General features: G+C 38.5%; 14 protein-coding genes and 2 non-coding genes across 16 annotated transcripts; 6 read left to right on the forward strand and 10 right to left on the reverse strand.

Annotated features, from left to right (window-relative positions):
* Window positions 1-75: 75 nt before the first annotated feature.
* On the forward strand, window positions 76-2,091 carry C5L36_0D03770 (uncharacterized protein; the record flags this gene model as incomplete). Its single annotated transcript, XM_029467262.1, has 1 exon — window positions 76-2,091. The coding sequence occupies one exon, from the start codon at window positions 76-78 to the stop codon at window positions 2,089-2,091; it is 2,016 nt and encodes a 671-aa protein (XP_029323122.1).
* A 77-nt stretch (window positions 2,092-2,168) lies between these two features.
* On the reverse strand, window positions 2,169-2,813 carry C5L36_0D03780 (uncharacterized protein; the record flags this gene model as incomplete). The annotated part of the gene is made up of 1 exon (XM_029467263.1): window positions 2,169-2,813. The coding sequence occupies one exon, from the start codon at window positions 2,811-2,813 to the stop codon at window positions 2,169-2,171; it is 645 nt and encodes a 214-aa protein (XP_029323123.1).
* A 120-nt stretch (window positions 2,814-2,933) lies between these two features.
* Window positions 2,934-3,006, reverse strand: C5L36_0Dtrna9A. The gene has a single exon. It is a non-coding gene; the product is annotated as a tRNA-Ala (tRNA).
* Window positions 3,007-3,018: 12 nt separating this feature from the next.
* Window positions 3,019-3,092, reverse strand: C5L36_0Dtrna7I. The gene has a single exon. It is a non-coding gene; the product is annotated as a tRNA-Ile (tRNA).
* Window positions 3,093-4,741: 1,649 nt separating this feature from the next.
* C5L36_0D03790 (uncharacterized protein) lies at window positions 4,742-5,827 on the reverse strand (the record flags this gene model as incomplete). The annotated part of the gene is made up of 1 exon (XM_029467264.1): window positions 4,742-5,827. One exon carries the CDS (start codon window positions 5,825-5,827, stop codon window positions 4,742-4,744), a length of 1,086 nt encoding a protein of 361 aa, XP_029323124.1.
* A 218-nt stretch (window positions 5,828-6,045) lies between these two features.
* On the reverse strand, window positions 6,046-7,740 carry C5L36_0D03800 (uncharacterized protein; the record flags this gene model as incomplete). The annotated part of the gene is made up of 1 exon (XM_029467265.1): window positions 6,046-7,740. One exon carries the CDS (start codon window positions 7,738-7,740, stop codon window positions 6,046-6,048), a length of 1,695 nt encoding a protein of 564 aa, XP_029323125.1.
* A 342-nt stretch (window positions 7,741-8,082) lies between these two features.
* On the forward strand, window positions 8,083-8,436 carry C5L36_0D03810 (uncharacterized protein; the record flags this gene model as incomplete). The annotated part of the gene is made up of 1 exon (XM_029467266.1): window positions 8,083-8,436. One exon carries the CDS (start codon window positions 8,083-8,085, stop codon window positions 8,434-8,436), a length of 354 nt encoding a protein of 117 aa, XP_029323126.1.
* Window positions 8,437-8,666: 230 nt separating this feature from the next.
* C5L36_0D03820 (uncharacterized protein) lies at window positions 8,667-10,406 on the reverse strand (the record flags this gene model as incomplete). The annotated part of the gene is made up of 1 exon (XM_029467267.1): window positions 8,667-10,406. One exon carries the CDS (start codon window positions 10,404-10,406, stop codon window positions 8,667-8,669), a length of 1,740 nt encoding a protein of 579 aa, XP_029323127.1.
* Window positions 10,407-10,658: 252 nt separating this feature from the next.
* C5L36_0D03830 (uncharacterized protein) lies at window positions 10,659-14,171 on the forward strand (the record flags this gene model as incomplete). Its single annotated transcript, XM_029467268.1, has 1 exon — window positions 10,659-14,171. One exon carries the CDS (start codon window positions 10,659-10,661, stop codon window positions 14,169-14,171), a length of 3,513 nt encoding a protein of 1,170 aa, XP_029323128.1.
* A 72-nt stretch (window positions 14,172-14,243) lies between these two features.
* Window positions 14,244-14,918, reverse strand: C5L36_0D03840 (uncharacterized protein; the record flags this gene model as incomplete). The annotated part of the gene is made up of 1 exon (XM_029467269.1): window positions 14,244-14,918. The coding sequence occupies one exon, from the start codon at window positions 14,916-14,918 to the stop codon at window positions 14,244-14,246; it is 675 nt and encodes a 224-aa protein (XP_029323129.1).
* A 426-nt stretch (window positions 14,919-15,344) lies between these two features.
* C5L36_0D03850 (uncharacterized protein) lies at window positions 15,345-17,048 on the forward strand (the record flags this gene model as incomplete). Its single annotated transcript, XM_029467270.1, has 1 exon — window positions 15,345-17,048. One exon carries the CDS (start codon window positions 15,345-15,347, stop codon window positions 17,046-17,048), a length of 1,704 nt encoding a protein of 567 aa, XP_029323130.1.
* A 280-nt stretch (window positions 17,049-17,328) lies between these two features.
* C5L36_0D03860 (uncharacterized protein) lies at window positions 17,329-19,245 on the reverse strand (the record flags this gene model as incomplete). Its single annotated transcript, XM_029467271.1, has 1 exon — window positions 17,329-19,245. One exon carries the CDS (start codon window positions 19,243-19,245, stop codon window positions 17,329-17,331), a length of 1,917 nt encoding a protein of 638 aa, XP_029323131.1.
* Window positions 19,246-20,014: 769 nt separating this feature from the next.
* On the forward strand, window positions 20,015-21,259 carry C5L36_0D03870 (uncharacterized protein; the record flags this gene model as incomplete). Its single annotated transcript, XM_029467272.1, has 1 exon — window positions 20,015-21,259. One exon carries the CDS (start codon window positions 20,015-20,017, stop codon window positions 21,257-21,259), a length of 1,245 nt encoding a protein of 414 aa, XP_029323132.1.
* A 280-nt stretch (window positions 21,260-21,539) lies between these two features.
* On the forward strand, window positions 21,540-23,252 carry C5L36_0D03880 (uncharacterized protein; the record flags this gene model as incomplete). The annotated part of the gene is made up of 1 exon (XM_029467273.1): window positions 21,540-23,252. The coding sequence occupies one exon, from the start codon at window positions 21,540-21,542 to the stop codon at window positions 23,250-23,252; it is 1,713 nt and encodes a 570-aa protein (XP_029323133.1).
* A 168-nt stretch (window positions 23,253-23,420) lies between these two features.
* Window positions 23,421-24,428, reverse strand: C5L36_0D03890 (uncharacterized protein; the record flags this gene model as incomplete). The annotated part of the gene is made up of 1 exon (XM_029467274.1): window positions 23,421-24,428. One exon carries the CDS (start codon window positions 24,426-24,428, stop codon window positions 23,421-23,423), a length of 1,008 nt encoding a protein of 335 aa, XP_029323134.1.
* A 298-nt stretch (window positions 24,429-24,726) lies between these two features.
* On the reverse strand, window positions 24,727-26,106 carry C5L36_0D03900 (uncharacterized protein; the record flags this gene model as incomplete). Its single annotated transcript, XM_029467275.1, has 1 exon — window positions 24,727-26,106. One exon carries the CDS (start codon window positions 26,104-26,106, stop codon window positions 24,727-24,729), a length of 1,380 nt encoding a protein of 459 aa, XP_029323135.1.
* Window positions 26,107-26,245: the final 139 nt, after the last annotated feature.

The raw sequence follows: 26,245 nt of genomic DNA on the forward strand, positions 1-26,245 counted from the left end.
GCCTTATTTGGAAGCGCACTCCATACCGGAGTCACGATTATTGTTCAGCAAGATTAAAGAAATATTAGACTCATCATGAATATTTCATCGATCAGCGTTGGCAAATGGGCTTATCCAGTCTGTTTCTTTTCTTTCCTATTCTCTGGAGTTATATCGACCAAACTTAAGGCAATGAGTGTTAAAATAACAGATAAGATTGCTTCTTTGGGAAAAGATGAACCTTTCTTTTCCTTGGAGTTCTTTCCCCCAAAGACTGAAAGCGGTATGAGAAATTTATATGCTAGATTAGGCAGAATGTCTTTGTTGGGCCCTCTTTTTGTGACAGTCACTTGGGGTGCTGGCGGTACAACTGCAGAAAAAACTACTGATTTGGCCGTTACCTGTCAAGAAGAGCTTGGGTTAACCACATGTATGCATTTGACGTGTACCAATACACCAAAATCCGTCATCGATGATGCCTTAAAGAAGGCTAAAGCTTCTGGAATCAGGAATATTTTGGCACTTAGAGGTGACCCAGCCAGGGATACCAGTATATCTCATGGGATTGGTGAATTCAAATATGCCGTTGATTTGGTTCGTTACATCAGAGAACAGTACGGCGATTACTTTTGTATCGGTGTTGCCGGTTATCCGGAGGGTCATGCAGACGGTTCTTTTGAAGAATTAACACAAGATCCAAGGAAAGATATGCCATTTCTCGTTGAAAAAATTAAGGCAGGTGCTGACTTTATCATCACCCAACTTTTTTTTGATGTCGATAAATTTGCTGACTTTGAAGCATTAGTTAGATCGCAACCTGAACTTAGAGATACCGTTATAATTCCTGGTTTACTTCCAATCAATGGTTACAACATCTTTCAAAGAGCTTCGAAACTATCGCATGCTTCCATCCCTTCAAAATTATTGGCAAAGTTTCCAACTGAGGTACAAAATGATGATGACGTTGTCAAAGATATTGGTGTGGATGTTTTAGTTGACATCATTGACCAGATTTACAAGAAAACTGATAATCGTGTTAAAGGTATTCATTTCTATACTTTAAACTTAGAGAAATCAATTGCACAAATTGTTAATAAATCAGATCATCTTTACAAAGTTGTCGCCAAGAAAGAAAGTGAGATCGAAGCTGACGAATCATCTTCTGATGATGATATAGATGATGCCATTACTACGGCAAAGCGGGCCGCTTATGCCAACAGATTTAATACTACGAACAAAGTTATAAGTGATATTAAGGCCAGCACTAGTCTTAAAATGCAACACAGTAACTCATCATCTTCTCAACTGAAAAAGTTAATTTCCATCAGTGCTGGGCATGGTGTTTTGGGTAAGGACGCAACTTGGGATGATTTCCCCAACGGTAGATTTGGTGATTCTAGATCTCCTGCATATGGTGAAATTGATGGTTATGGTCCTTCCTTAAAAGTTACATCAACTAAAGCTTACGAACTTTGGGGATATCCTAAGACGAAAAAAGATATTTCTAAGCTATTTGTGAACTATTTATTGAAGAAACTCAACTGCTTACCGTGGTCTGAGCTAAGTTTGAGTCCAGAAACTGCATTAATTCAAGAAGAATTGATCAATTTGAATGAATTATATTATTTTACTGTTGCATCGCAACCTGCAGTCAACTGTGCGTCTAGCCAAGATAAAATCATAGGGTGGGGGCCATCCAACGGTTACATTTATCAGAAGGCCTTTGTTGAAATGTTTGTTTCAAAGAAAGATTGGAACGAAAAGCTATTACCAAAGATAAGCAAGTGTGGTTCATCCGTTAGTTATTATTATGCTGATTCTAAAAACTACTTTGATACAAATCTACCACCGAATGCCTCCAACTGTGTAACCTGGGGTGTTTTTCCTAACAGAGAGATTGTCCAAACAACAATCATTGAGGAAGAGTCATTCAAAGCGTGGACTGAGGAAGCATTCGAAATTTGGAAAGAATGGAAGCTATTATATAAAAAGGACAGTGATTCAGCAAAATTAATTGATACTATCTTAAATGAATACTATCTAGTCACTATTATCCATCATGAATATCCAAATGAATCTGCTTTGTGGGAATTACTGCTTGATGATGAGTAACCGTCATTTGTTTCGTTCAAAAAAAAATCATTAGATCTTTTCTGTATAGTTTACCATTTTTATCTAATTGTATAAGTTCAACCTTCATAGTTTATTTCTTCTTTCAGTTCTTTTAATTTTCGTTCATAAAGTTTATAATTCAACTCTTTAATGAAACCGTTCAAAAACTTTACATCTTCGTTCTTCAAGTGCAAAGCGTTAAAACTGACCCTTGCATTCTTCCGGACAAACAATTTGGATCCCAACTGAACACGAAAGATACCTTTGGATCTTTCTCCTCGTAAGAATCCCAGAGGTTCATTCTCATACGCATAGCATGTATTTCCAAAACAATCCTGTAAAGTTAGCCTGTATATATGATTTGATGATACTGCACTGTCATCGTTCATCAGAGAATCGTCTTCTGTTTCATTGACATCAACTTCTGTTACAGCAACTCTGGGAACCCTTGGTGCCTTTGTTGCAAATTTTGAGTGGTCTTGAAAGCTTTCATTAGCATTAACTATCACTGTTAAGTCTTCAATAAGTGATAACACGGAAACAGAAGTATCACGTACATCTACGATTTGAAATAGTGTGTCCTGTTGCAATTTTTCAGAAGGGGTTGGTTCAGCTAAACAGTGCCTGTACGGAACTAGTGCATTCTTAAAGACTAGTTGAGACGAATGAAAAATTAAGAGCTCTCGTTCTTTATGTATATCTTGAAAAATGAAATTTGACATGTCTTGAGGCAATAGCTATCACAAGATAACATTTCTAGTTACCTTATCATTACCAAAATAATTTTAGTATTTGTGAAAAAAAAAAAATATTTAGGTACAAAAGAACAAAAAAAAATAGAATGGACGAGACCGGAGTCGAACCGATGACCTTTCGCTTGCAAGGCGAACGCGCTACCAACTACGCCACACGCCCAGAGAGAAGGAATGGTCCCTAGCAGGATCGAACTGCTGATCTTGGCGTTATTAGCACCACGCCTTAACCAACTGGGCCAAGGGACCATTTTCTTGAAACGAGTTCCTTCCTGAAATACTTGAAACCATAACCATGAAACTTAAAATATTGCAAGACTTTCATGTGTTGGAATCTATTTTTAGCAAAACTTAGAGATAATCAAGGATAGCAATTAACAATTGTAGCCAGAAACAACCCAGCTGATTATAATGCATATCACCAAACATATCTGTATATTTCAACGCCATGTTTGAGAAAAAAACTATTTTCCCATTACGCTTTGTTCAGTTTTTTAAAATAGAAGTTAAAAAGACAGATGTGCGTTCTTTTTGTTACAACCCTAATATCCTTATCAATAAAAAGCCATTCACCTGCTTTTATATAGAGTTTATGTGTTCTCTCTATATTTATTTTGCAAAGCATAATAAGGATGCGGAAAGCGGAATAAATACAAGCTTATATTAAGCACTAGTTTTTTGGACTTGTCAACCTCTAGGGCTATACGTATAGTATTGTACTCCAAACATTCGACTCCAGTCTAATGTTTTACAACTTTTTGTTTGGAGAGTAATATAAATCACTAAACATCCCATTTAAGAAACATTACATTTTAATTTTTTAAGGTTGTTTTATGGACAGTCGTTTCAAGTGTTTTTTGAAATTTTTCACCATGTAAGACTGAAATCCTACATAGCAGAAAGGGCGCTGAAGGACTTTCAACACCAAATTATGCTCCCTACATCTGCAACCAGGTACTCGACTAGCTACGATAGCAAACAGAATAGATAGATAAACATAATAGGTTTGAAATGAAAAATCCCTTGCAAACTTTCTGATTAATTTCAAAAACAATGATTGAAATAATGTGTTGGCACGCTATAGTTTGTTCTTTGACTCGGTTTAATTGTACATCCAACTAACACCTTTTAGAATATTATTAATTCCAAACCGAAATTTAAGTGTCACTAATCTTCTTATTTATCTTTGGTATTCCATTTAATTGTAGGTCATTCTTACATGTCAAGCATGAGTGCATACCTATATTATCCATAGCTAAAATAATTTTCCGATCTTTTGACTACATATTTGTCAGGTGATGTGCTTTGTATTTATGTAGATTATCTTGCTTTTCGAATGATTTTCGCTGAGCTAAAAATCAAACTAAGATGTGTCAAAGGAAGCCTGACAATGTGGAATCTTGCTAGAGGCAGATAAAATTTACTAACTGCGCCTAATGGGATTTCGTGTTTACTATATTAGCAGGAAATCAGAAAATCCTTCATTTTTATGATGCCAGTAAAGAAACTTCCGCTAAGAGTGGAAACCTAGATTAATCCGGTATAACATGTAATAGACCTTATCAACATTGGTTGTTATTACTAACATAAATATACAAATATTACAAAAAGGTCAAAGCAATGTTTGCTATTGTCATGTCTGACTTGGACAAGGGGACCAAGGTTGCTAAATTGGTATAGCATTTGTAGGCTTCACTCCAGAATATGTGTTTCAGATAATATGTTTCACTAGCAACCAGCCAGATATACTTTTTCACCATGAGAAGTATGTTTATGTGTTTTGAACTGTGTCATGAATCTTCAGGTTCAAAACAATTAGATGGAGAAGGAACCCAATGAAGAGCGGCTTGTTATGTATAGAGAGAAAATGAAAACATTAGAGTTTTGCATGTGCTAATTTACCAAAACTTATACCATGGTCTATGCAATTTTTCTTTCAAAGCCTTAAAGTGCTCGTATTCACCCCAGCATGATCTATCACCGTAATTACAGCCAGCCATGTTGACCAAAAAATCACGATCATTTTGGTTGTAAAAAAATCTTGGGTCGTCTCTTTGTTCCCAGCACGCTCCATTTGGAAATGCGTTAATTGCTTTTAGAGGGACAAAAGCCAACCTTTCTCTGATCCAAGGTTGGTAATCATACAATACTTCTAGACAATCCTGTTCTTTATGCTCCCAAATCATATGCATTTGTTCGTATAGTACCGGATCCCACCAAGCGTCTAAGAAAAAGTCACTCCATGGTGATCTTTTGATAAAAAATGACCCTAAGTTGAAACCACCACAGTCTTGGGCAACAATTAAATTAACGGGTTCATTCTTTGTGTTAACATAAGGCGAGTCAACTTCGATTTTCAAGGGATTAAAATGTTCCACATTACGGTAGGCATTTTTTTCAATATTCTTCAAAATATAATCTTCAAGCTTTAATTCGGGTTCCATAATAAATGTGTATAGATCCAAGTACCAAAACCATTCAGCATGTGGATACTCACGCATAGTTTGCTTCAAAATATCAGCCTTTTCCCAACCTTCCCTCCATTCATGACTGTATCTGCGTTTTAATTTTGTATCCTTCAGAGTAAGCTGATATCCATGCTTATCAGCATATGCCTTTTTATTTGCAATACTGGATCTTTCAACAGACCATTCTTCGGGCGTTTTCCACCTTTCAACACCTCCTCCATCATTCACCGCCAAAATTATAACAATCTTAGAATTTTTTGGGCCTCTGAAGGCATTGCAGGTTAAAATTGTTCCGCACACAATTATCCCCAATACAAACAGAGTCAAACTCAAACATCCTAGACTTTTGTTTCGAAAAGCATTTGATATTTTGTGCTTGGTTCTCCCCAAGAATGAGGTGTGATACTTGCTCTTGAATGTTTTGTTGGGCGTCAAGGATGTTGCATCATTATAGTTGTATTCTTTTTCGATATCCATAATGCCCGAATCACCAGATAGTGATGATGAGCTTTGCATTTCCCAGATGTGCACTATATTTTCAACGGTTGTATTGTGTGTATCAAAGAAGAAAACAAATTAAAATAAATTGTATGTTGATGAACTAGAGGAGCGATTGAAAAAGTTCAGCGCAGACATGAAATTTATCGAAAAGATATTATTAGGACCTGCAAATGTACATGCGTGTATAAAATATGTATGTATAAAGTAACCGATTCGCAGTTTGCTTGACAAAGCTAGACGTTGTACTCCTTTCTAAATTGTTGGATATTCATTCCTGGCCTGACTTTGTCTATCAGTTCACGTCTATCCATCGCCAAAAACGCCCTTTTCAAGGTTTCAATTAGATTACTAGATTGTTCGGTATCACTGACCATCATTCCATCCGGGCCTTCGACTTCATGCATACTCAAACCAGTGAGTAGATGTTCAACTGCGTCCTTGTGCATGCCCATATTAATAAAAGAAACGCCCAGATTGTACCTTGCACGAACAAAGTTGGGGTTTAATTGTAAGGCCTTAGAGTATGCCTCAATTGCCTGTTCCGATCGGTTAGAATTAGCATACGAAGCACCCAATCTATTCCACGATAGTGCGTCATTTGGATTACATCTAATTGCCGCTTGGAAGCAGTCGAGAGTCTTATCATATTCTTCCATCGAATAGAATAGCACACCCAAACCTGTTTGCACGTCCGCATCGACATTGACACCGCTTGGTGACAACTGGGCAGCTTTCAAAAACAAGTCGGTGATTCTCTTATTGAGTGAATACCTATCATCAGAAGTATCATTAGGATTTTCAAGTCTTGCCTTTGCAACAACGTCTGGATATTTTGTTTCGATCCAATTCTCAAACGTCTTGTAGGCTGCATTATCATAACCTTCATTGACATATGAAATGGCCAGGCTCATAAGGGCAGTGAGGTTTTTATTGTCAAGCAATAAACAATTCTCAAGAGCAGTTATGCCGTGTAGTTCCTTTTCATTTTGAATCTGAACTTGGCCCAATTTAAGCCATGCATCAACATGCTTGGGGTCTTCCTGGACAGCCGCCTCAAAGGCTAATGCAGCCTCGCTCAATTTTGCCCCTCCCTCCATTAATTTACACCCAATTTGATATGCGTTTGGATTATGCAAGAATTCGTTATTTTCCTCAAAATGATAATCGTCATGATATTTCTCATTGAAGCCTAGAAATGGGTTTTTAATATCACTGTTGACATCTAGAGGTGATTTGAAATCGTCTTCCACAATAATGTCATTCTGAACTTCTTGTTCGAGTTCTTTGAATTGGTTTTCCCAATCCACGTGCACGTTTTGTTCTTGGCTCTGATTCTGCGTATTGATATTAACCTGATCCCCTGATTGTTCCAGACGCCAACGTTGAACTGGGTCTCCCATCTGAAACAGTTGTGCAGGCATACGAGCAGTCACCATTGGGACATGATGATTTCTCTGAAGAGTGTGGGCAATACCGTTTGAGGCATTTTGCTCAACACTTACACCTTGGATAAACTGCTGTGGCAGGCCCATTTGTGCATTGCCCTTCGCAAACTCCGCAGTCCAGCTAGAAGATCCACTCATGGCATGATCCAGCGACTGTGATTGATGGTGCTGCTGCTGCTGCTCTTGTTGGCGCCCTTGTTGATAGTGCCCCATTTGGCTGATTTCATGGGCCAATGGCCTGAAATTAAAAGCATCGGCCCGGTCAAGAGAGGACCCTTGGTCCATAAAGCTGTTAAGCATTTGCAAGTTCTGTTGGTTCATCATTATGTCGTTATGGACGCCATTCTGGCGTGGTATACCGCCTATTTGGGCACTCGAGTTTCTAATTGAGTTCTCTAGAGACGTATCGAAGTCTGCTCTTTTCGAAAGCTGGGCTAGCGGGTTTGCCCCCGCAGCACAATCACTACCACCAAGAAACGACATTTGTACCTAGTCCTAGTCCCCACTACCAGCACGACCTGATAACGTGACAAATCGTCATCAAAGGACACCCCTTGTCGATCTTGAATCACTCCCTCCTCCTCTCTACTTTATCTTTTTGTGAAATTTAATGCTCACATTGGGCGCCTCGCTAAATTCTCATAATTTCCTCGCCCGGTCCGGTTTTCTCCTTCCCCCCCGCTTTCTCCGCTTTCAGGGCGAAGAGGATCCAGCTCGTTTTGACATCAGAGTATTCACTGTACAACCTTTCTTTTCTGGACTTTCTCCTGTTTTCCCAGAGACACTCGACAACGTGGTTCTCATTTCTGCATATACAAGCATCCAATGTCATCATCAGCAACAAACACAGCTGCCCAGAAACTCTCCCAGAAAATCTTCAATAAACAAACCCTCAAGTATGTGTTCACCACCCATTTCTGGGGTCCGGCCTCTAATTTCGGTATCCCCGTAGCTGCTGTCTTGGACTTGAGAAACAAACCAGAAGACACAATCTCTGGCCCAATGACTGTTTCGTTGATTGCATACTCACTTGTCTTTATGAAGTATGCTCTAGCAGTTACACCGAAAAATTATCTTCTTTTCGGTTGTCATGCCATTAATACCGTGGCTCAAACAGGCCAAGGTTTGAGGTACCTCCATTACCATTATTTTTCCGAGAATAAAAAGGATGATGCATAATGAGAGGTACAGCCGGTTACTTTTTTTTTTATAGAGAGACATAAATCGTACTGCTAATGTGTCCAGGTTGTCAATACAGTCTGCTTTTTGCTAATACAACTATATATAACGGGATGAAGAAGAAAAAAAAAAGAAAAAAAGAAAAAAAAACATAGGCACCATATACTAGCCGTATGATGTGTTTGATATAAAATAGAGTATATTATTCCTTTCTTATCTAATTAGCACGCTTAATCAAACAAACCTTTGATTTGTAATTTTTGGGTAGGCCCAAGGTAATTTTCTTGGCATGCCACTCCGTCGTCCCCAACAGGTTCTTCCTCCGTTAAGAGACGTCTCTTGTTCTTGCCATGTACCATATCGTGTTCAACGGTGGCATCGATTCGGTCCTTCTTAAAACCGGGCTTTTCAACAACACGTGTCTGATGAAACCGTTCATCTTCCCAGAATATCTGTTGGTAATCTCCTACGTCCCCCCCACGGCTGGCATCTGACAACACGTCATTGTCTACTGACTCAGGAACAACCAGGTCTTGTGGATACTCCACAGCGTGGAGATCATCATCCGGTACAAACAATGGCTCCTTAACTGCAACCGGATGATCATCCTGACGGTTCGATAGAGGCATGGCCAATTCAGCATTGGTGAATTGTTTCCATATATTTCCCTTTACTGTAGGTAACGCTTCTAACGCAGATAGAGATTGTCTGTGCCCGGAAGCCGATGTAAGATCTCTGATTTTCTGATTGACAGCCGCATTCATGGCTTCGAGTATTATTCTCGACGATTCTCCATCCGTTACTTCGGTTAATGAAATCGAACAGCATTCCAGGATTTCATTATCACCGTCAGTGAAATACTTTTTTTCAAAAATAATGGGATACCCAGATTTGGAGAAGATTATGTCACATATATTATCTTCATAATCATTAGAGAACCCACGGTCATAGCTTGAAATAGTTCTTGATCTTTTATTGGACTTCGTATTATCATCATCGCTATTGAATCCCGTAAAACCGGTACTTATCAACTGTATAAACATTTTGAAATTCCTGAGTCGGAATGAAACTTGTATATCCTTGATATCTCGGTCTTCTTTATATTCACGTACGTTATTATATGCAATCTGGTTTAACTGTATTTGAATACTCAAGTTCATTGGCTTGTTCACAACTGAATCTCCTCTACCTATTATGTTCTGCCTATTGTACCCTATAAGGACAAGGCTTTTCTCCTTAGGGCGTATTTCGAGCCGAAAATCTTCTATTTGTTGAGGAAACACCTGTATAAAGCGTTTCAATATAAGTGTGTTGATTGCTATCCTATGCACGCGTTCATCCTCCTCCTCCTCCAAAAGATCGAACCCATCATCTTCCAACACACCTCGCTCTTCCTGTTCATCAGAAAGTCTTTGATTTTCTAGTGTTTTCAAGTATATGAAACTAATTTTACTATCACACCCAAACATTGAAGGTCTGTAAGAAACTGAATATTTTTTCTTCAACCCTGCTTTTGTTTCAAACTCTACAAATAGTCTATTCGAATAAATCATTTGTGATATTTCGTTCCCTGCTATGAGAAATATTTTCCAGCTTTCTGCATCATCCGCACAATCCTTAAATAATGTGTTCATGTCTCGACTGTTGATAATCAATGAATAGTTTTTAGCATAGTTTTCAACGTTTGTCATTGTACGTGTCACATTATCAGTGATCTCTCCTTCGATTCTAAACATTCTGAAAAAACATTCTTTGAATGATATTTTCATAACACTGGTTTTTGTTTTATTCATACTTGAGAAAACCAGTTCTGAATAACACCGTCGTCCTTGTTCATCGTGTCCTGTCTCGGTGCCTTGTCGAATATCAATTTTCAAACTGTCTGAAATTGTATGTAAAGCTCCAATAGCTCTGGTCCATAATGCTCTTGAACTTTTTGCCTTAAGCTCTAATTCAAATCGAAAAGGCATCTTGACTTCATCCCCTTTATTCTATGACATTAAAATGTTAGTTTCATTAAAACAAGAAACTGGCGAAGGTCAAACTTCTCAAATGCACATTGCCACATTAGGCTCAGCCATTTCAGCTGTGCCGCGTTTCATGAAACTGGAGAGAGAAAAAAAAAATGCGTGTATGTTTTGATTTAGTTTCTTGAAATGGATCATGAACTCGACTTCATTCCCAATAACTAATACTTGCTCTTACTTTTTAGGCCAGAAGCGATGAAGGTCGAAGAACTTGTCATTGATGGATTTAAGTCTTATTCTGTCAGAACTGTGATTACAAACTGGGATCCCCAATTCAACGCGATCACAGGTTTAAATGGTTCAGGTAAATCTAATATTTTAGATGCAATATGTTTTGTTTTAGGTATAACTAAAACCTCCTCGTTGAGAGCTTCTAATTTGCAGGATTTAATTTATAAGAAAGGGCAAGCAGGTATAACCAAGGCGTCTGTTACCATCACATTTGACAATTCAGATAAGGAGCACTCTCCTGTTATATACAAGAATGATCCTAAGATTAGTATAACCCGTAAAATATCAGTTGATGGCCCCAGTACTGTGAATACCAAATACCTAATCAATGGACGCAAGGCAACACAGAAAGAGGTAGCAAACATGCTAGAATCAGTTCAGTTAAATATCAACAATCCCAACTTTTTAATTATGCAAGGTAAAATCACGAAAATGTTGAATATGAATCCTAAACAAATATTAAGCTTGATTGAAGAGGCCACAGGTACCAAGGCATATGAGAAACAAAGGGAAAAATCTGAAGAAATTATGAAAAAGAAAGATATGAAGTTGGCATCCATCAAGGAGATCCGTGATTTAAAGGTTAAACCAAGATTAAATGAGTTAAAGAAGCAGACGGAGGTACTAATTGAGTACAAAAATGAAAAGGAGAAACTGGAAAAACTTTCTTTGATTATGAATGCCTTTGAATACCAGGATAGTATCGATGTAGTGCGAAATATCTCAAAACCACTCGATGAATCTACTCAAAAAGTCGTTAATTTGGACCTGAAAATAAAGGAGATTCAAAAGCAGATAGATACCTTAAACGAGGAACTTCAAAAAATCAGAGCTAACAACTCTAAGAGTGAGTCCAAATACCTAAAGGAACTTGAATTAAAAGAACAGGAGACTCAAAATAACCTTACCAGACTTAAAACACTAAGGAAGTCACACTCTGATAATTTGAATGAACTAAAGCGATTGTGCAAATCGAAAGAAAAAGAAGTAGAGAGAATCCAAAATTCCATCGATAACAGACATGCAAACTACACTCAACTCCAGCAATCTTTTAAACGTGAGGAGGAAGAACTGAGACATTTTATAGAATCACTTCAAAGAAAGGAAGATTTACTTTCGACATTATCTACCGGTATATCATCAAAAGGGTCAGATGCTGGTTTTGCGGCACAACTAAGGGATGCTAACCAACGACTCTCTGAAATTAAAACAGCCATCGAGCAAGATAAGTTGAAGATACGACATTTAGATGGTCAAATTGATGAATCAACGCTTGAAAATCATAAACATGAGATTGAAAAATATAAAGCAGAAATTAAAAGACGTAAAGCAGAATTTGATTCCATTAAAGAACAGCTAAAGCAAAGTGGGTTTGACAAATTAGAATATGATAAACTGAAGGTTGAGGAGCAGAAGTTACTTGAGCAATTAAATTATAAAAATAGATCGTTGCAAGAATTCGTCAGAAGGGATACGAGGTTTGACTTTACATATGATAAACCCACGCCGGATTTCAATTATAACTCAGTGAAAGGCCTATGTGGTGAGCTATTCAATTTGCCAGAAAAGCATAGGAAAACTGCAACAGCATTAGAAGTCTGTGCTGGGTTCAAGTTATTCAATGTCGTTGTGGATACTGATAAGACGGGTTCTCTATTGCTAGAGAAGGGTAGGTTGAGGAAACGGGTTACGATTGTTCCGTTGAACAAGATCACTTCAAAAGTTGTTAGAGAGAGCATTGTCAATGAAGCTAAAAGGCAAGCACCTAATAAAGTTGAACTTGCGCTAAATCTTGTTGAATGTGACCCCTCTGTCAAAAAGGCTATTGAATATGTATTCGGTAATAAGTTGATCTGTGATGATCCTGAAACAGCCAAGAAAGTCACATTCAGTGAAAAAATTAGAACAGGATCCATCACTTTGGACGGAGATAACTATGATCCCGAAGGTCGACTTTCAGGAGGTTCAAGGAACACCTCCGCTTCTTTATTGAGCCATTTTGAGAAATATAAAGACCTAAAAAATGAAGTGATGAGCATCAGGAAGAGATTAGACCAAATTTCTGAAACATTGAGAAGAATGAATATTGCAGCAGAGAAAAACTATGATACTCAACAAAAACTAGTAGCAGAAGAGTACCATATTAGTCTGCTCAATAAAAAGCTCAATGAATCGAATAGTGCTGTATATATCCAAAATTATGAGAGATCAATGCATGAAATCGACTCTTTAAAAGAAATGATACGTTCTAATGAATCGAAGATAGAATTGCTAAATCAAGAAATCGGAAAAATTAACAAAGACATGGATGAATTTAACAGCGATGGATCCAAGAAGTTGAGGCAATTAAAAGAAGAAATCGGTCGACTGTTGGTTGAGCGTTCTCAGAAGGAGAAAAACTTAGCTGCAAGAAGAATGCTTTTCAACGAAGAAACTGTGAGAAATGAAGATGCTCTACTTGACATCGAAAATCTCAAAACAGAAATCTTGAAAGCTAAGGAAGAAATACCTAGAATGGAGGAAGCTTTGAAAGAAGAAGACCATGTGATTGATGAAGTACAATATGAGCTAGATCAAATATGTGAGAACATCCAAATCGAGAGAGATCGTTCAGCTAATGCTTTGGCAGAGTTCGATCAACTTTCACAACATTTGCAGAACAAGAAGAATGAATTATCTGAGACTACACGTGCACATGAGGCTGAAGTTGAAAGAAAGGGTAAATTGTTGGGTTCGTTCAAAGAGGCAAAAAAGGTAATTTCAATGCTAAAGAATGATACGAGAATAATCGACGATACTCGTAGGGCTCAACTAATTAGCGGATGTGAAGATTTTGATTATGAAGAATATGCTAACAGGGTGAATGAGATCCAAAAAAAGATTGATGAGTTGAAATCCAAAGGTGCTGACGACAATGTTCAGCTCGAGTCCGAAATTCTACTTCAAAACTGTGCTTCACTTGAGGGTAAAATTCTAAAAATTGAAAAAGATAGAAAGAAAATAGAAACAACTATAGAAAAGTTGGATCAGTATTTGAAAACTGAGTTGAACAAAACATACAGGAAGGTTTCTGATGAATTTGGTGAAACATTGGCTATGCTACTACCTGGAGCCTATGCGAAGCTAGTCAAAACTTCAGGCGAGGAGGGTAATATTTTTGAAGGCTTGGAGATCAGAGTTAGGTTAGGTTCGGTGTGGAAGGAGTCGCTAGTTGAACTATCCGGTGGTCAGAGATCTTTGGTTGCTCTTGCCTTAATCATGGCGTTGTTGCGGTACAGTCCTGCTCCAATGTACATTTTAGATGAAGTTGACGCAGCATTGGATTTATCTCACACACAAAGCATTGGACATCTGATTAAAACAAAATTCAAGGGTTCGCAGTTTATTGTGGTTTCGTTAAAGGAAGGTATGTTTACAAATGCGAATAAGTTATTTAAGGTTAGATTTCAAGATGGTACATCTATCGTGTCTACTTGATTATTTTTGTATCTTTAGTGAATTAAATAGCAATTTTCTTAGCTATGCTTCCCCTTGATTATGCACTGTATTTTACATATTAAAAGTTGGACATTCCCACTCATCAAATCTTGTAGCCTTTAATTCTTTCAAGGGAACGGGGAGACGCTTGGGCTTTTGACATTTATATAAGAAATGGTCGCCGTCAACATGGCTTTTTTTGATTTCTGAAAAAACATAACCGTATTGTTTATTCTGATGAAACTCATCTCCAAAATCACCAATCCCTGTGCTGTTACTTTCCAACGGCTTTCTATTAGATACCAAGTCCATGTTATTGTTCTCTTCAACCACAGACTGCGATATATCCGCCATGCTTTTCTCGTTTTCTTTATATTTTATCATTTTTGGACGTTTGCTTCTTTCGTGTCTGGACTCACGAGGGATTTCCAAAACATCCATTATCCTGTCTGTCCAGTCTACAGCATCATCGGCAACTACAGATCCATTGAAAATGAAAAGTTCAACTTCAGTTTCCGTAATGAGCAGATCCTTGATTCTATAATTAAGAACGGGCTTACTACAACTTCTCTTAAACAATTCGGGGTAGAATAGTCTAAATTGTGAAATGGCCTTCTTATACTCTGCGTATTTACACTTCTGAAGGTGGACAATGGCTTTACCTTCCAGCTCGTCCATCGTGGGGTTAACTACTTGCACTATTCGTTTGTCTTTAAGCCCTTCCTCTTGGAAATAAACAAGTACCATATCCAAGTTTCACCGTCTTCTCCTTAGAGATCCCCTTCACTTTCTTCTGAGGACGCGCATTATCTTACAAGAATTGCGCAATGTCACGTGGTCATGGCAGTTCTTCAGATAGGGAGGTCTTTTTTTGTAGATCTCCGCTTCCGGAGATATGAATGTTTTCAGGCGCCCCCAGGAATTTTTTTATGGACCCTGCCGGTGAATTAATTTCCATTGTTAAATGTGGATCAAGTTTTTTTTTTCACCACACTGGAGGATGCAAATGTCAATGGACGCCACGGTTTTCGAATCAAACACTCCCACTTTTCTTTATATTTTCATCTGTATAAATATAAGGTATCCCGCTTTGTTAAAATCTCAGCGATGTATCAGCAACTCCCTTTGAAGAAATATAATAATTTGGTAAATCCGTAATTTTTTACAAAACAGATGCCCGTAGTACATGAATTCTCTTTGTGGTTGAAAAACCTCTTTTTGGCGGTTTATGTGATATGGTCCAGACTTAAGTGGGGGGTTTTACCTGTCGAAAGACAAGTTGAAGATGCAGCTGAGGAATCTTTCGTTCACTCTGATCTTGAAACAAGCACGGTAGATGGGGAAGATGATGAAAAAGAAGCAAAGAAACCATATGAAGAAGTGAAGGAAAAGATTGATGAGTTGCCAATAATTGACGCTTCCAATAGACCCTGGTACAAATTTTTTGACGAATATGAGTTTAGACAAACAAAAGAACAAAGAAGTTCACACAAGTGGTACCATTGGTTCAACGAAAATGATACACCAGCAGAGAAGAAACTCATATTGAAGCTTGATATCTTGTTGACTCTTTATTCCATGATGGCCTACTGGGTCAAATATTTAGACCAGACTAATTTGAACAATGCATATGTTAGTGGAATGAAAGAATCTCTCAATATGAGAGGCAATGAACTAGTTCATACTCAAGCAGTTTTCACTGTTGGTACTATTGTCTTCCAATTGCCATTTATGTGGGCGCTTTATAAAGTTCCATTGAGCTATGTTTTACCTAGTCTCGATTTATGTTGGAGTTTATTCACCTTAGGTGCATATAAGTCCACCTCTGTAGCGCATTTACAAGCAATGAGGTTCTTCATTGGCGTATTTGAGGCTCCTGGTTATTTGGCTTACCAATATTTGTTTGGTAGTTGGTACAAGGTTGATGAAATGGTCCGTCGGTCCATGTTTTATTATATTGGTCAATATCTTGGTGTGTTAACCTCTGGCTTGTTACAAGCGTCAATTTATAAAACTTTAAATGGGGTCAATGGCTTGGAAGGATGGAGATGGATGTTTATTATTGATGCAATCATTTCATTTGCCGTTGGTATTATTGGATTCTATGTTTTGCCCGGTACTCCGGCTCACTGCTATTCGATTTTCTTGTCAGATGATGAGATTTTACTTGCTAGGAAAAGATTGCAGAAGAATAACACGGCAATTGAAGTTGAAGGCGGAAGAAGATTTTTTGACAAGGCACTCTGGAAGAAAGTCTTTACGTCTTGGCATGTCTATATTTTAAGCATCTGGAATATTTTTTGTTGGAATAACAACAATGGAACATCTGGTGCTTATTTATTGTGGCTCAAGTCTTTACACAGGTACAGTATCAGCAAAGTGAATCAATTAGGCGCTGCAACTCCAGCAGTCGGGGTCCTATGGTTAATCTTGACAGGTTGCTATGCAGATTTATTCCATTCCCGTTGGCAAGCGATTATTTGGTCTCAAATCCTAAACGTCACAGGGAATACCATTTTAGCTGTTTGGCACGTTCCGGAGGGTGCCAAATGGTTTGCTTTTATGCTACAGTACACAGGTTGGGCAATGGCTCCAGTTTTGTATTCCTGGATGAATGACATCTGTAGAGAGGATCCTCAATACAGAGCAATTGTTTTGGTCATAATGAATATCATGGCCCAAACCTCAGTTGCATGGATTTCGGTCTTGGTGTGGAAAACTGTTGAAGCTCCAAGGTATTTGAAGGGGTTCTCATTCACGGCCGCTAGTGCCTTCTCACTAATGCTTTGGACTTTTGTAGTCCTCTACTTCTATAAGAGGCAAGAAAGAACAAACTTTGCGAAGAAGGGTTTAATTGTGAGAAGCGGTGAAATTTGAGTTTTTTTTTCCTGCAGTAACTTAACCAGTACTGAAAGAATACACACAGAAACAAAATGGAACTTTTCTTCAAGTACCGGCTGATTTTTCATACTTTTTTATACTACTCTAATAGATGCGCTTTATTCCGAATACATATTACATAAATAATCAATAAGCTTAGGCTAGAAGTAAGTTAGCGTGCCATCGAATACAATATTTTTCATTGAAAGATACAATGGGAATACTAAACGAATAATAACCGACAGATCAATAGAAACAAAACACGCTAATGCTATTTTCAGACATTCTCCATGTTCCAAGTACCATCGTGGATGATTGTTTTGTTTACACCTTTAAGAGAGACTATATTGTCTTCGACTAAAATCCCACCAGTACTACCAGATCTTGAATTGTTGTCGTCGCTGTGGTCATCCCGAGGATCTACGTTTTTAGGTACTGGAATTCCATAAGAGGCATTCAAAGCCAGTCTCTTTGCTGCATCTGTAGCTGGACTCCCATTAAATTCACAATTTTCACGGCTTTCACACTTATCTGTATGCCTTGAAGCATTGTCGTAAATACCATGAACAAGAGCTGCAGCCTCAGAATTTAGAACTTTGGGAACTTCCCCGTTGTTCACCAAGGGTCCGACTGAGGATGTTCCGTATTCGTGGGATAATGTTTTACCGGGAGAAAGAGAGTCCCTTTCATTTGGTTTAGAGTGAGATGCAATTGCAGAGGGTATATTCGGCGACATCCCCTGTGGAGTCAATAAGTCAGGCAGCTTTTTTATTTTGATATGAGTATTTGAAGTTTTCAATGGATCTGCAGCCAAATTACTTGGTTTCATTGCTGGCTTTACTGCTGCAAGTCCATTCTTATAGCTGTCTTTGGTGATATACGTCGGGTGTCCATTATTCAGGCTGCGGCGCTCTTCATTGTCTATTGATGAGCGCTTACTTGAAGATTTGTACAAATGGTGCAGGTATGAATTTATATTTCTCTTTGATAAGGGTCCTGGGATTTCCCTCTTTATCTTTTTGTTGACATCTATATACACGTCAGTTTCATCGACAATTTCTTCACCAATCAATTCCTCAATGACATCTTCTAAAGTTAGTATACCCTTGGCACCGGTATCTTTGCCAGGAGTTTCACTAACGACAACCATATGCGACTTGCCCTCTTGGAAATAATTCAAAATGTTCAAACAAGAGGTGTTCAAGGAAGTCTCTGGTAATGTTGCCAATGGGAACGAGGAAATTGGTAACGAATCTTCCGGATCATAACTGATTAAAATTCGAACTAATAACATACCAACAAAATTATATGGTTCCCCAGGGAAATGGATTGGTATTCTCGAGAACCCAGCATTGAAAATCTCATCTATTGTTTCCTCATCCAAGATTCTATCCGATGGTAAAGTGTAGACCTTTTGGATTGGTGTCATGATCTCAGAGACTGGTTTGGCCTTCAAGTCCAAAACGGCGGAGATGATTGTTACCTCGTCGATGTTCAAACGTTCTGTACCCATGGTATGATGTAAAGTGACCAAGGATTTCAAACCACTCTTTCTATAAAGGGTTCCATGATCTTGTCCTAGAATATGGTCCAACAATTTAGCAATTGGGTATGCTACAGGGTACATGATGTACATCAACACCAGAACGTATGGGGCGAAAAAGGCACCAAGTTCTAAACCGTACCTGACACAAATAGATTGGGGGATAATTTCACCGAAAATGACAATAGCAACAGTTGAGGAAAAAACAGCCACCAATCCACCACCAAATAATCGATCCAAAATCACCGGCAAAGTTTCATTGGTAATGACATTAGATAACAACAAGGTAACCAATAGCCAGTGTTTCCCTCTATCCAATAATTGTAGAACCTTCTTTGAACATTTTTTCTCTGATTCGGTACCTGAGGAGGAAATAACCTTCAAATAGACTTCATCCTGGCCCATCAATCCAATGGTCAAGCCTGCAAACACCCCACCGAGAATCACCAACGTACTAGAAGTGATTGCATATATGTAAAACTGCGATCGAGACAACGGTTCCTCTGTCGGAACGCTCGGAATATCCAATATATCTGAAGCTAACAGCCGCTTTATTGGATGTACCTCAATGGGGATGGCCTGTGAGAGAATGGGGGCCAGGGACAAGACAAGTTTGGCAATGGTACTATGATGGGACCGAGTCGGCAGCATGTGGAGGTTAGTTATAAATCAAAGCAAATAAAGAAGTTTGAGAGGAAAAAATTAAAGAGTTGAAGAATTAAATATAAAATACAATAGAATAATAGACTTATGCACCACCTTAGAAAAACTCAAGTTAAATTCCATCAACCTCTCCGAGTGAATTAAAACAATCGCCTCTTAAAATTGGTTAAAATTGGTGTACAAATTGTTGAGCCACATCAATAGCGAAGAAAAAAAACTTCGCTGACGATCCGTGAGGGATTAGATTACCAATTCCCCTCATTTCCCATTCCCCCCCCCCACATCTCCCACGGATCCCCCTTCATTTTCAGTCTCACTGAAATGGTTTCGCGGCTGATATATGCCTCTCTATAGTGGTCCCTCTTGGCTAAGGGCTAATTGGAACTGTAAATATATGAGCAACGACATGGTAGCACCGCAGAAAAAAATACACAATTATGCGGTAGCACGGGGGCAGCTGTAGCATATAATATAGGGTAAGTATTTTTTTTTTGTTTTAAGAAGAAGATGGAAAAATCACTATTGACACAAAAGGCCAATTATTTCCATTAATAAAAGAGTTGAATCAATCGTTATTGTCTCATTTCTCGTTAGACATTTATCATTTTGCTTGTTTTTTGTACCTGTATTTAAAGGGCAGCTGGATAGAGCTATTACATTTGAGAGGAATCTAAAGAATCAACAGAAGAAAAAAAAAATAAACGAAAAATACCTAGCCGAAAGTCACATTCCAAACAAAAAGAAATCAAGTTAGAGGATGACGACACACGCTGTGAGGACTTCTAAGATATACCACCAAGTGCAACAGCTTTTGGCGAATCCGAGCTGCACACCGGTATTTTGCCATGATGAGCTGAATGCAATCATTGGGAAGTTTGAGACCCAGCTTAGCCAGTATGAGGAATTGCCCACTGTGACGCAGTTCGTCGATATAGGACTATCGAGGCTCATTCCACAGTACTCGCATATATTCGATACCACAGAAGATGGAGAATCTCTTGCATGGCATTTGGGAAGATTCATCAAATCAAAGCAGGATAGTGAAAGAGGGAAAATCGACCATCTTAAGGCGTATATTATCAAGTACGAGTTGAATAGAGAATATACGGAGATACGAGAACTACGAGAGAAGCTATTGAGTCGAATCGAGGATACACAGGTCTCCTTGGAGCGGGTAGTCCCCACATATACCAGCATCAGTTTGATTGAGTTTGTAAAGTTGTTGCATGATGATGTATTTCTCCACAGTGGCCAAACGAAATATTATCTTAGACTGTGTAAGATGTTTACCTCGTTCTCCCAAGTAGGAGGGATTACGGGGAAATTGCGACCAGCAGATGTTGAGAAGCTCATCCAGAGGATTCTATATGCGGAAATTAACTTCACAGAGCAACAGAAAAATCAGGTCAAATTGGAACATGTCAAGCAGTTGCTCATGGCTGATTTGGGAAAATCCGGAATGAAGTTATCCAATAAAGAACTCTTTACCCTTTTCGACCTGAATGATAATGTTGGTGCAGAATCCATGAACCTTGTCTATGAGAAGTTCCTCCACAGTGACCATGTCGCAAAGACCAGTTCCTTCTTTAAGGCCTATTTGAGAAAAGTGGTTTCGATGAATGGTGAAGAAACATCCATAGCTAAGAGGGTCATTGAAGATGCCATAGAACATGAGGTTGTCTTTGATAGGGAATTTTTCGAACTGGTTGTCAAACATGCACAGGAAACAGGCAACATTGCACTCCAAGACGTGGTTTCCTATTGTCTTCTCAAGGAGTACACTCTCTGTAATCACACCTTGTCCATTATGCAGGGCACCAAGTACACCAGTCTCTCGAGCCCTCTAGTTACCCTCCTACGTAGACTTTCAATTCCCACAAATGGAACAACTGCATCCACCATGAGTCCATTGAACATCCCCTCTATACAAATACAACTGGCTGACCGAGTCGGTGAATTCCCTTCATTAGGCGAGTTCCCCGGATTCTGTTTCCGGAGCTAATTTGTCACGTGTTTCTTATTATTATCTCCGAGTCCCGAGGGACGAGGGAGAAAGTAAAGGAGCAGGACGGAAAAAAAAAAGCTTCCCATATTTTATTTGCATGAATATCTGAGACAATATTGAGGTGGGGGTGGGGGGAGAGGAAGAACAAGTTGAAGGAAGTTGGAGAAACATATAGAGTTTTATTTTCGTTCAATTTCAAGATACTGCCCCCCCCAGTTCCTTATTATAGAGTTGGTGAGTTCTCTCTACTGTTACCATCTTACCAACAACCCGAGTTATGGCTAACGGTATCCTCTCCAAACTCTTCAAGAGTTCCAAGGATAAGAAAGATGCCCATCACCAGAAACATACTCCATTAGTACAATCGTCAGTTTCTCCGATATCGTCCACTTCCGGACATCCAAACGATGCCCACTCATCTTATCCTGGCTCGTCACCAACCCTCAAGACTGATAGTGCCTCTACCAAACTGGAAGCGCCTCATTCGGTTAAGATGCGTTCTTCTGGTTCGTCCACTTCGTCGATACACCCGATAGATTCCAATCCTTCTCCACATTTGAAGTTGGCCAGGTTTCTCGAGAAGAGACATTTGAAACACCAAGAATTTCTGGATTCTCTGCAGGGGAAACACAAAAATAACAAGAGCAAGACAGACTCGCCCAAGAAATCGTACTTTTTCCAATCCAAGAAGGCGGAGAACCATGCCCATCATAAGGAGAAACCGCTACAAAAAACTCAAAATTTACCTTCTAAATTCAACGATTTCAATGCGTTGACACAATTGGTGGCTCCCTATGGTATTATTCCCGACAGATCTGTGGATTTAATGGCTTTATTGGAACACACCAATATTGAAAACCAGCCATTAGATGCTCAATTGGGCAGTTTGGCGCTGAATGCGATTGATGTTCCCAAATCAGGTAGCTCATCGAATGCTCTGATCATCGGTAAAGGTGCCGGTGGTTCTGTATATCCATTATATGATTCAACACGAAACCATTTATATGCAATTAAGAAACTAAGATTGCAGATGAATAAAGAAGATTGGTTTACTTACCAATCAAAATTAAAGAATGAATTTAATATTGCTAAAAAACTACACCACCAAAACTTAATTAGGACATATGATTTACTACAAGACAATGACCTATTCATAATTGTTATGGATTATGCACCTTATGATTTTTTCACTATGGTAATGGCAGGTAAATTCACCAAGTATGAATGCTACTGTTATCTTAGACAATTATGTGAAGGAGTCTGTTACATGCATTCAATTGGTTTGGCCCATAGAGACCTAAAATTGGATAATTGTGTTGTCGACCAAAATGGTGTCTTGAAGATTGTGGATTTTGGTTCCTCTGTGATTTTTGACCAGAAATTGTACGACGGCAAGGGGAAATCACGTGATATTGAGCAAGCATCAGGTATTCTAGGTAGTGATCCATACTTGGCGCCCGAAGTTGTGCAATATCCCTTCTATGACCCATCTTTAGCCGACGTGTGGTCAGTGGCTATCATTTATTGTTGTATGGTTTTGCGCCGCTTTCCCTGGAGAATACCTAAAACTTCTGATACAGCATATGACTATTTCACTCGTCCAACTGGTGAAATCACCGACTCAAACGGTCAAGTAAAACAAGTTGGCCCAGAGAAGTTATTCAAAATGTTACCACATTCCTCAAGACCTGTAATTGCTCAGATGTTGAAGATTAGGCCAAGCGAAAGGGCTTCGATGAAACAAGTCTTGGACACTGAATTCATGCAGAACATTGAATATTGTCATTATGAAGAGTATGATGCAGAAAGAAACACGGGTATCATTATCAAGGCCCAAAATCATACCCATCATTTGATCACTAACAAACAGTTTGAAGATGAGAACCCCGAAGAAGCTGCGAAAGAGAAGGAGAGGGAAGAAATGGCCAGAAAAAAAAGAGAGCAGGAAGAGGAAGAAAAGAGTAAGACTATTAAGGTACCTGTTGCGTGATCTAGACCATATCGTATCCCTTTCAAGAAAATACCTCGATGGAGTTTGCAATCTGCTGAGTCATACATATATGAATATATATGTACCTTCCATTGACATGTTCTATAGCATTACTTTATTATATATCTATTATTTATGAAAATAAAACCACTTACTAGACAATTCTAACTATATCATTGAATTGTAGATGATTGAAACCGACTCACCATTATTAATTCTTCTAATGGCTTCTGCAAACATTCTAGAAACATCCAAAACATCGGTTTTCTCCGTTTCCAACCTTTTACTTTGGTTAACACTATTGGTAGTAATGACTTTAGTGAATAGTCCACACTCCTTGATTTTAGGTAATGCATCACCACTGAATAACCCGTGTGTGACGATGGCATAAATTTTTGTTGCTCCGTTGGACTGTAACAATTTTGCACATTTGATCAAGGTTCCTGCAGTGTCCACTAGGTCGTCGATGATAACACAAGTCTTCCCTTCCACATCGCCGACTAACATGGACATGTCCTCGTTGGTTTCAATTCTTCTCTCCTTATGAACCAAAGCAAATGACAATCCCATTGAATCAGCAATCGCTGTTGCCCTCTTTGCACCACCGGCATCAGGCGACACAATTACAGAATCTTTGAAACACGGAATATAGTTCGTAATGTAATATTGGACAAGCTGCTTGGAGTATAAGTTGTCAACAGGTATATCAAAAAAACCTTGGTATTGAGAATCGTGTAAATCCATTGTAATGATATGATTTGCACCAGCACTGGTCAGCAAATTTGCAATAAGTGTACCATTTTGTGAGACCCACGGTTTCACGTTTCCAACAACTTTGATTTTATTTGAAAGATATTCGCCATACTTGATTGCAGGCATATCTAATTGTCTCGAATAGAAAAATAATGGCATTATAATATTGATTCTCTTTGCACTGGCCATTTTACACGCTGAAATCATTAACAGTAACTCCATCAAGTAGTCATTGACTGACCCTGCTCCCGTTTGTAAAATAAAGACATCCTTCTCTCGAACGGAGGTCTCTAATTGAACTGAAGTTTCGCCATTTGCAAATTTTTTAAGTAACACCTTACCTAATGGTAGTGACAAGTTGTCGCATATCCTCTTGCAGAGTGGTTCGTTGGATGAACCTGAAAAAATAACAATATCTCTCATGTCTGATGTATCAAGGATGGCGTAATAGATATATTCTGTATTTATACCCGGAGAAACACATCCCCAAACAAAAATTAATCAAGAATGTTATATCAGCTTCGGTAGTCAGGATGGAAGAACGAAAAAAAAAAAAAAAACAAAAAAAAGACTTACCCCAGAATAAAGAAAGCTAGCGAAGCTGATTTTTCGAATTTATCGGCTACTCATGATACGTAGATATTGTAAGGCTTGGATGAATAAAATTCAATTAGATTATATAAATGACAAATGGTGTTGTAATACATATAAAGTAGCTTCACTAAAGAATGCCACCTATATTTTTCTTGCGTTGGTTTTCCCTATATACACGGAATGCAATAACACCAGCATATGCAGCAACCAACAGTAAGACAATGTAGAAGATAATTTTGATTATTGACCAAACAATACTGAAGAACCAACCAACAAAGCCGTGTTCACTTTGATACTTTTCACGATCTCTCTGTTTTAAAACTTTTTCTTGTCTACGTAACCTGTTGAGTGATTTTCTATTTTTACGCCTTCTAGACTGAAGTGATTCTCCACGTTCAGCATTTTGCTGGTTCTGATCCGTATCATCGATACTGTCAACAATAGTTAGACCTTGGGCCAAGGAATCAATTTCCGCAATTTGCTCACCATCAGTTTTTCTGAAGGTCTTCACATCAATTGAGTACAAATCAACATTATGATGCAATTCACCAGTTTCTGCACTGACACCTAAATAGAGAGGTCTACCAACAGGAAACAGACCATCCAAATCGACATTCTCCTTTCTGTAGCATGTTCTCCACTCACCTTGTCCCTTTTCATCTAACAAAACCTCAAAAACACCTGCCTGACGTACGTATGTAATCTTTAACTTTGTAGGTTTATCAGAACCGGTATTATAGATTTTGTGCAGAGAACAGCCACCGATCTGTGTGTTGATACCATCTTTGCCTTTGTCATAGTATCCATCATACCCTTTGTTTCTTTGAATACTTAGATAGGGAAAAGCATGTCTATTATGTTTACCATTATAATTTTTGTAGGTATCAAGGAACAACCCGAGACCGTTAAAGTTAGATTGTATACCAAAGACATCACCACCTTTCAATTGCTCGGTAGTTAGCCAGATGGCCATGCCATCACCAATCATATTTGCTCTATCCTGTTGACCATGGATCTTGAAACCCACATCGATTTCAAATGCTGATAAGTCATCATTTGAGATTGTCATGTCGGAAAACAAATAACCGGTTTGTCTTGCGGAATCTCTGACTAGCCTAACGTGATCTGAATTTCTCGATAGTAACATATTGCCACCGTTTCTGTAATGTGGGAATTTATTATTTGAATCCAACAAAGGTGGCAATGACATGTACTTCAAATCAACCTTGCTGACATGTGGCGAGTAATTCAATAAATCTGATAAGCTATTCAACTGTTTACTGGAGATTGTTGTTGATGCAGAATTAGAGTAGTTTTCAAAGTATCTGAGGTCATGTTCAAGTTGTGGATCTTTTGAGGAAGATGATCTCCAACTAGGGAAGATCATGTACAAAATTAGAAGTGATAGAATTCCAAAAAACACCTTTCCTTTAAATGTCAGTCTACCATATATCCGTCTGGCCTTTTGCACCAGTGTTGGCTTACTGTATCCTCCACCAAGATCCATTGTGGTTGTTGGTTTGTATCCGTAATCTTCTGCTGTAGACAGGTTGTTTACAACTCGATCTTCAGAAATGCGGTGAAATTTGACAGCGAAGAGGAATTTTGACCAAATACTCAACTTCACGTACGAAAAAGGGAATAAG

Source organism: Pichia kudriavzevii, chromosome 4 (assembly GCF_003054445.1).
Source record: "Pichia kudriavzevii chromosome 4, complete sequence".
NCBI lineage: Eukaryota > Fungi > Ascomycota > Pichiomycetes > Pichiales > Pichiaceae > Pichia > Pichia kudriavzevii.